This window comes from Palaemon carinicauda, unplaced genomic scaffold, assembly GCF_036898095.1.
Source record: "Palaemon carinicauda isolate YSFRI2023 unplaced genomic scaffold, ASM3689809v2 scaffold22, whole genome shotgun sequence".
In the NCBI taxonomy this organism is placed as follows: Eukaryota; Metazoa; Arthropoda; class Malacostraca; order Decapoda; family Palaemonidae; genus Palaemon; species Palaemon carinicauda.
In genome coordinates, this window is record NW_027169810.1 from 567,501 (window position 1) to 577,500 (window position 10,000).

General features: G+C 34.4%; 1 protein-coding gene across 1 annotated transcript in view; it reads right to left on the bottom strand.

The window, feature by feature from the left end:
* Positions 1-10,000, bottom strand: part of LOC137636059 (uncharacterized) — a 35,498-nt gene that overhangs the window by 1,096 nt on the left and 24,402 nt on the right. Inside the window, exons 2-8 of the mRNA XM_068368487.1 lie at positions 8,253-8,349; positions 7,521-7,614; positions 5,338-5,663; positions 3,139-3,330; positions 2,735-2,883; positions 2,466-2,598; positions 1-203 (exon numbers count right to left, since the gene is read on the bottom strand). The exon at positions 1-203 is cut by the window's left edge and continues 1,096 nt beyond it. Coding sequence (XP_068224588.1) covers positions 187-203; positions 2,466-2,598; positions 2,735-2,883; positions 3,139-3,330; positions 5,338-5,663; positions 7,521-7,614; positions 8,253-8,349 — 1,008 coding nt within the window. The 3' untranslated portion in view covers positions 1-186. The remainder of the gene's footprint in view (positions 204-2,465; positions 2,599-2,734; positions 2,884-3,138; positions 3,331-5,337; positions 5,664-7,520; positions 7,615-8,252; positions 8,350-10,000) is intronic.

A 10,000-nucleotide genomic window follows, 5' to 3' on the forward strand; every position in this document is an offset into this window, starting at 1 on the left:
CTCTTTGTTCTAATCGATTTTAACAACAATAGTAATAAAACCTACAACAACAATAACAACAACAGCAAGATTATTTTTATCTTCATGGAATTCTTTTGGTTGAAATTTATTTTCTTTATTTTAGATCCTACATTTTCCATTTCAAGGTTGATTTACCCAAAACAGCTTCTTGGTTAAGAAAAACCTTTAGCAGCGATCCTTTTCTGGAAAAGAGAAATAAAAAAAATGAGTATTATAAAGCATAGCAACTTTCAGCATATACAGTATATACATTTTGTTTGAAACATTCTTTAAAGATGGAGAAAATATATTCCGTTGGCCAGAAGAGTTCCAAAGAAACTGTAATTTATTACATGAAAAGAGGAAACAGAAATGTTTGAGAACGTAGGAGTATATTGAGCTTCGAGCCGATCACTTGGAGAATGAATGACAGTATCAGAGTTGAATCTTAATATCGTTCCGGTCACACTCCTTTCTCGGTTTGCTCTCGGGTCGGTCTAGATACCGGGGTGTTTACACTCCCGGTTCGCTCTCGGTACCGGGGTGTTTACACTCTCGGTTCGGTCTAGGTACCGGGGTGTTTACACTCTCGGTTCGCTCTTGGTTCGGTCTAGGCAGAGTCAATACAGATATCTCGGTTCGGTCTAGGTACCGGGGTGTTTACACTCTCGGTTCGGTCTATGTACCGGGGTGTTTACACTTTTGGCTCGCTCTCGGTTCGGTCTAGGTACCGGGGTGTTTACACTCTCGGTTCGGTCTAGGTACCGGGGTGTTTACACTCTCGGTTCGGTCTATGTACCGGGGTGTTTACACTCTTTGCTCACTCTCGGTTCGGTCTAGGTACCGGGGTGTTTACACTCTCGGTTCGGTCTAGGTACCGGGGTGTTTACACTCTCGGTTCGGTCTAGGTACCGGGGTGTTTACACTCTCGGTTCGGTCTATGTACCGGGGTGTTTACACTCTTTGCTCACTCTCGGTTCGGTCTAGGTACCGGGGTGTTTACACTCTCGGTTCGGTCTAGGTACCGGGGTGTTTACACTCTCGGTTCGGTCTAGGCAGAGTCAATACAGATATCTGTATTGACTCTGGGTACAGGTACCAGTGTGTTGACACTCTCGGTCCGATCAGTGTCTTGGCAAAATTATAAATATAAGGAAAAGGCATAATTCTATAGGAATATTGTTCAGTGTTACAAGGAAATTTATTTATGCAGTGAACATTAGCGTGTTATTGTACAAATTTATATTTTTATATCATGACCGGTGGGGAGACTGGAGTGAGAGTGAACCGATGCTTCCAGTAATGCTTCCATTTAAGAAAAAAATATTGGACCGAACCGTGACTGGACCTATAGTGTGAATCAACCTTCAGTGTCCCTTCAGCTGCTCTTCTCAAAGAACACTATTCCCTAAAATCTTCAAATATACTTTTGAAATTCACTCTTCTTGCATTAGCTGAAATAGTCATTCAGGTTCATGTTTTGTTTTGCTTTTCCGACTTAATTTGTTCGTTCAGCTCAAAATTACTATTGATAATATAGTTTTTGCAAAAGCTATTCTATTCACCTACACAACCTGGTGATATATATATCCACCAAATTTTAGGATTTAACTATTTTCTATCCTAACTTTTTTTTTTTCATTTATTCCGTCAGCCTTCCATTGCCCTGAGAAATCGTTATACGCCTTACAAGAAAACGCCCTCATCATGTAAAGCTAAGGGTCTCTCTCTCTCTCTCTCTCTCTCTCTCTCTCTCTCTCTCTCTCTCTCTCCTCTCCTCTCTCTCTCTCTCTCTCTCTCTCTCTATATATATATATATATATATATATATATATATATATATATATATATATATATATATATATATATACTGTATATCTCTCTCTCTCTCTCTCATATTTATACAGACGGACGTTCGAACACACCAGACTAGCAAAGAAATTTCAGTTGAAATGTTAAAGAAGGACAACAAGAAAACACAAAGGAAGTGTATAGAACATGAGAGAGAGAGAGAGAGAGAGAGAGAGAGAGAGAGAGGAGAGAGAGAGAGAGAGAGAGAGCGCTTGTGTATTTAAGAAGCATAGGAATAATTCAGAATGAATGTGCAATGTAGGAACTTATCTCTTTTTTTTTTCTCTCCTTTTTTAACTTTTGAAAGAACGTTATATCCTTTAACGTTAAGGACCATTATCTACACAGTTAAAAATTGCCGTGAAAAATGGTAAAAATCCTAGCATAATTGTTGCCAGACATTTACTGTTTTAAAAACTAATGTATTGACGTAAACGGTCGCCTGTATTTTACAGAATACGGCCGAGAACAGTATATTTCTACGGAGAATGTCCGATTATTTTTTTTTTCTTTTAAGTGTACACTATCAGGCAAGAGTGCAAACTGGTGTGATTTTCTTCTCGTCCTAAGTGAAAACAGGCAAATTAACTCTGTGGCCTTTTCGCCTTTCTTACCTGAAGGAGGCACACCGCACTTGTTGTGATCGAAGCTAAAGACCAGTGGTGGTGGACACGCCCTCTGGTGCACTTTCCAGCCCTGGGCGGTTTTTTCGCATTCGTAGTACCCACTGCAAACTTCTGTCTTACCCTACGGAAGAAAGCATCAATATTAACGTAAACACATTATAGGAACATTTAAGATCCAAAATTTTAAATAAGTTCATATTAAAATATATATATGTTCATCATCCAAGTGCCCTTTGATATCACGGTGAGTTTGTTACCTTGAAAATCTTTCCATCACAAAGTGGTATGTCCTTGCAGAATTTCCTTCTTACGAAGTCAGCTTTGGGGATTTGGCCGTTGTAAGAACAGGATAAAATGCCAACGTCTGACAAGGAGATGTTATCAGCGGCACCACAGATATTCCCAGCTTGAAACAAAAGAAAAATATCATCTGTCATTGCTTTCGTGAAAGCGTTTAGAGAGGCTGTCTGAGCAAAGATCTGACAGTTACTTTAGCATTCTGGAAGCGTTGTAAACTATTAATACTGTCTGAGCAAAGATCTGACAGTGATTTTAGCATTCTGGAAGCGTTGTAAACGTTATTGATGCTGTCTGAAAAAGATTTTACAAAGAGCCTTTATGATTTTCACAGCAACGATTGATCTCGGTTAAGAAAACTTACGACTGGGTGGCTTCTCGCATTTTTGGTCCTTCATGTCGAACAAGTAGCCATTACCGCAGGAAAGGGTAGGGTCACGTAAGGGACAGCGGATTTCTTTGCACATGTACTTCTCCTCCTTCTTCGGGCGACACACTTCGAAGGTTTGGCAAGTTCCCGCCACACCCTCGCAAGTCAACAAGCATAGTTCTCCAGCTATGACAATAAAAAAAGTAAACAAATATATATTTACAAAATGGTACATGTACAGAGAAAACACAGATACGCGCACACATTATTATTATTATTATTATTATTATTATTATTATTATTATTATTATTATTATTATTACAATGTTGGAAAAGCAGGATGCTATAAGCCAAAAGGCTTCAACAGGGAAAAATAGCCCAGTGAAGAAAGGAAATAAGGAAATATATTACAAGAGAAGTTTAAGAATAATAGCACACACACACACACACACACACACACACATATATATATATATATATATATATATATATATATATATATATATATATATATATATATATATATATATATATACTGTATATATATATATACATATATATATATATGTATATATATATACACACATATATATATACATATATATATATATATATATATATATATATATATATATATATATATATATATATATATATATATATATATATACATATATATATATATATATATATATGATAAATTTTTGCACATTTAAACGTGTTTTACATATATGAAATAATCCATATATATTAATACATTAAAGTCTGGATTCTCTTAACGACCTCGGGATCAGAGCCCCAGGCGAAATCACTCAAAGACTATAGTATCAGATCGGCCGGGACTTGAACCCTGGTCCAGGATACCTGTATGCCAGTGACCATGGTAGTTACTGAACAGCTCTTGAATAGGTTTGTCAAACCTGGACCACCTGCTAAAAATCCGAAAAATCCTTTTCGACATTCCCTTCAAAGGGAAAAATCCATGCACATCTAGATTTATATAGCATATAATATCGTAGAGTATGTTAATGATGCTGTCCTTGTTAGCAGAACACCACAGGATTTGCAATGCTTGCTTACCAGAATGCATGAAATATCACACGAGGTGGGGCTGAAGATGAATAGAAGAAAGACAGAGATGATGAGAACGGAATATGCAATGTAAGACGAAATATCATTTTAGGGAGAAAGGATTAATGAGGTAGAATCATTTAAGTATTAAGGAACTATGATCTCCAATACAGGGACTTTAGAAGTCAGTCTAGTGAAAGATTGAAAAAAAGCAAATCAGACAGTGGCTAGGTTAAGTCAAATTTGGAAATTAAGTCGCCCGAAATACGAGGCCCTTTGCGTCAATAGGTGAAGGGGAGATGATATATAAATATATATGTATATATATATATATATATATATATATATATATATATATATATATATATATATATATATATATATATATATATATATATATAAATATAAATAAATATATATTATATTTATATTATATATATAAATATAAATATATATATATATATATATATATATATATATATATATATATATATATATATATATATATATATATATATATTATATATATATCTATATATATTTATGTATATATAAATATATGTATAAATATATAAAGATATGTATATCTATATATATATATATACTATATATATATATATATATATATATATATATATATATATATATATATATTTCTATATACATACATATATAGGCTATATATATATATATATATATATATATATATATATATATATATTCATATTCATATATTTATATATATAATGTATATATATATATATATATATATATATATATATATATATATATATATATATATACAGAGAGAGAGAGAGAGAGAGAGAGAGAGAGAGAGAGAGAGAGAGAGAGAGAGAGAGAGAGAGAGAGAGAGAGAGAGAGAGAGAGAGAGGTTACTGAAACAGTCGTAATATGTTACAATAAATGCTTATTCGTGTACATTGAAAAATCAGTCCATTCCTCGCACCCTTGTCTTCCCCGTTATATTTCCTTGCGTACCCTAAAGTGCAGTTTATCATTGTTTGAAAATTGTTAAAAAGATCTATGTTGGAAGGAGCCAGCTTATATTCACCAGTCTTTTCTTATTTACATAGAATGGAAGACTGGAAGAAGCTATCTTACCTGTAGGAATCTTCGCGCATTGTTGGAGGTCCATGTCGAAAGCGTAGCCATCTCCACAGCTGAGGTTTGGGGTCCTGAGGGGGCATATAATCTCAGTGCACATCCTCTTCTTAGTTTTACTTGGTTGACAAATGTCGTATGTTTTGCAAGTGCCTGGGACGCCTGTGCATTTTAGGGGACCCTCTGTCGTTGTTGCAGTTGGTCTGCAGGCATAGGGGGCGTCGAAGGGGTGGACACATTGGTCCAGCTCGTCTGAGAAGACTGTGCCGGGTTCACACTCGAAGTGGTACGTCCAGAGGTAGCCAACGCTCATGCGGTCGACGCATCTGTGAGAGACAAATGTACCTAGTCTTAGCTTAGTTTGGACTCTCCTGATAGTTGTAAGCCCCTGAGTCAGTTACCCTTATTTTATGTTATCGCAAACCATATAAATGTTTTGATTATTACTCCGCTTATGGGATAACTTCCAATCATTACAGTAATAGTTGTGATATATTCAAAAGTGAAGGCCTTCAATTAATTTTCACATGCATTTTGAGTAGTTACAAACACAACCTTATATATACAGTATATATATATATATATATATATATATATATATATATATATATATATAATATATATATATATATATATATATATATATATATATATATATATATATATATATATATATATATATATATATACTCACGTGATTAATTAACCTATTCGAGGGCTGCTTGTAACAGAATATAATAGATGAGAGATGGCGAAAATTGAAGCTAATTTGCAAGTCACCAACTCCATCGTTATTAATGTTTGAGGAAGTTTATTAGAATATGCACGATTCGCATATATATATATATATATATATATATATATATATATATATATATATATATATATATATATATATATATATATATATATATATAACATCAAAACTTCTTACTACCGTACAAAAAACAACTCGGTGTCATCTCTAACCTTCTGTTGCATGACACGAAAAAATGAAATTAAACAGCGGATGGGAAAATTGATCTTGTGATATGCCTTGATAACAGCTTAGTACAATAATGCATGAGAGAACTATCCCAGGACGTTGTTCTTCCACCGAATGAAATTATGAGGCAGAGAAATTCTCAGCCGCAGGTTGGCCTTTTTTTCTGGCGAGAAAACACCAAATTTGGCCTTTTTTTCTTGCTAGATGCCTAAATTTGGCCTTTTAAAAAAATTGGTTATCCTTGTGTGATATATTTTCGACCTTTTCTTACTATTAGGTTGGCCTTTTAAAGCTGCAGTTGATCAGACGTTGGCCTTTTCTCATTTGGAAAACCTGGCAACTCTGCAGTGAGAATCCTCTTCACCTCTGCCACCACACGAAACCACCAAACGGAAATGGAGCGAAACTGGCGTGGAAGTTATGAAACGATAATTGATGCTTCTTTGAACAATACTGAATAATGGTTGGGTTGTTACGACTCAAAGTGATGCGAGGTGGGGTTGGTGTGTTGGCCTTGGCATTTAAGAGGTTAAAGGTGAGAAGAACAAGCATAGAAGGGGCTATAAAATGCAAAGTCATCGTGTCTTCTGTTGTCATATGCTTTTACTGCAAGGAATGACGGTTAATATCCGTTTGGGGGAGTCTACGCTACAGCTAGTCAAACTACAACTAGTGTACAATGCAACTAGTGTACACTACAACTACTCTACACTACAACTAGTCTACACCTCCACTAAATAAAATCTCAAGCCAAGATAAATCTAATATATTTTAAATATAATTATTGTTAAGTATCCAGGTTGAGGCGTCCTTAGAAATGAAGGGTGCTCTCATTTTCAAGGTAATTACCTCAGATTGAGTAATTTTGGTTGGTTTAAGGAAATTTCTAGAGTAATGGTACTTTCAATTAAATTTCAGGGTATTTATTTCATCAGGCAATCTTTTAAATATAGAGTAACATTGTGTATCTATACTGCATCTTTCAGATTTTACGCATAATAAATAGCTTTATTTAATCATGATAAAATTGTTTTGCCGTTTATGATTTTTTTTAGTATTTAAGGTAAATTTCCTAAATTTGAGGTAATTTCTGAGGTAATCCCTTGAACATCTGAGAGGCCTAATAATTTAGGCTCTCTGACTTCAAAAGGTAAGTCCTTGAAATGACGGTCTAAGAAGTGCCCTGAATATTGCTAACCTGTAATACCAACTGCAGTTCCTTGGATGAGGGAAGGATCCCTCTTCTGAGCAGACAACTGGAGGACTCACAATATTATCAGGATACCGAAGATCTGTGACAAATAACAAAAAGGAGGCTTAGTGAAGAGTGCATTTACAATGCTTTTAGATAAAACAGGTGCATTGAGAATGCTTTTAGATAAAACAGGTGCATTGAGAATGGTTTTAGATAAAACAGGTGCATTGAGAATGCTTTTAGATAAAACAGGTGCATTGAGAATGGTTTTAGATAAAACAGGTGCATTGAGAATCCTTTTAGATAAAAAAAGGTGTATTTAGAATGCTTTTAGGTAAAACATGTGCATTTAGAATGCTTTTCGATAAAACAGGTGCCTTTACAATGCTTTTAGATAAAACAATATTTAAAAGAATAAAAAAAGGATCTTTTTTATATTAATTTTTTTAAAGATATTTTTTTAATTGTATACAGATAAAAGGTAATTGCGAACCTCATATTGTTAAAGGATTCTAGACTGAAATGAGCAAGTAAAAAAAAAAATTCATAGCTTACCTGGTTAAGTATAAATACATTTCTATCATGAGATATTTGAATTGGAATACCGTATGAATTGTAAATACACTATATGTAAAATAAGAAAAATATTCATGTAAATATACGATGATGTACATATGTTATAAATTGTAAGATTGTAAATATTTATTTTATAATTAAAGATAAAAAAATTCTCACCGTTCGGTCCAGGAATAGCCGCCATAATTGAAGAAGCTAATGTTACAATAAGCCCTAATGTAGAGGCCACATTCCCTGCGCTACTGAGTATCGTCATCTGGAAAGAAGAGAATCTATTCATTAAATGTGGACATTACAAATTGTTAAATCAATTAATAAATAGATAAAAAAAAAGATGCATGGGAGGTATTTTTCCTCTTTTTGGTGCAGATTCGGGTGTAGTAATACTAACTTCCTTCCACGCATGATTTAAAATTAAATGTATATGAGGAAAATCGGGTAAAAAAAAGAAAAATATCATATTCTCTGGGAAAAAAAAAAACAGTTTTCAAGATCATATCATGACCACTTTTGAGGATGAAACTAACATTGAGCATAAACCTTAATACCATGTGATAAATGTTTTCATGAGCATTGATTTTCAAAAATTTTATTGCCAACGTTTCCAACTCCCTGAGGTAAACTATTTTTGAACATGTGAAAAATGGATCCGCTTGATTTTCGGACTTTTGCTATAATAATTGTTCAGTGCTTTGTGGGAAATGAGGTGCACAGGATTAGAGAACTTTTACTTTTTTTTTTTAAACTTTACTCATTTTTTTTAATACGCACATTTGCACAGACTCGCAGGGGTATACCCTTTTAGCTCGGAAAAGTTTCCTGCTATCTGATTGGTTAGAATGATCTTGTCCAACCTATCAGCGATCAGGAAACTTTTCCGAGCTAAAAGGGGCACCGCTGCGAGTCTGTGCAAATCTGCCTCACTAAAAAAGAACTGACTATAGGTATATTTTGAATACCTACAGTAGGTTCGTCAAACTGTACATGGGGCAGCTTAAGCAAAGGTCTTCCATATGTCCTTCCACTCGCGACTGTTTATAGTTTCTTCCATCTATACCCGCAAAATTTCTTAGCTCGTCAATCCATCGTCTTCCTTCCCCTTCTTCGTTTGCAATATATAGGGACAAATTCTCTTATTTTTAATGTCCATCACTTATCTGTCATTCTCATTACATGTCCTGTCCATATCCATTTCTTTTTCTTACAGGATGTTAAAATATCCTCTACTTTAGTTTGCTCCCGTGTCCATATTACTTTTCTTTATGTCTCTTAGTGTTTTTAAGGAGAAGTTTTTAATGAATTTAGATTGCTAAATGTATGAATTAATATTAATGGGGAATACTTTAACAACTTGTGATTTGTAGATGAAATTGTTCTGTTTAGGGAATCATGGGAAGAAGTGCAAAGGATGATAGAAAATTTGAGTAGAGAAAGTAGAAATGTAGGTCTGAAAATGAATATGACTAAAACTAAGATAATGTTCATTGAAAAGGCAGAGACAACAAACAAGGGTTATGGCCGAACCTCTAGACAAGATACAAAGTTTTCTGGGACCGAATTTTCCTAGACAAAGTTTTGTGGGACCAAATTTACCTAGACCGATTTTTCTGGGACCAAATTTTCCTAGACCGAATTTTCTGGGACCGAAATTTTCTGGGACTTCATCATCTGGAATTTTCTGGGACCGAATTTTCCTAGACAAAGTTTTCTGGGACCAAATTTTCTTAGACCGAATTCTCTGGGACCAAATTTTCCTAGACCGAATTTTCTGGGACCGAAATTTTCTGGGACTTCATCTTCTGGAATTTTCTGGGACCGAATTTTCCTAGACAAAGTTTTCTGGGACCAAATTTTCCTAGACCAAATTTTCTGAGACCGAAATTTTCTGGGATTTCATCTTCTGGAAT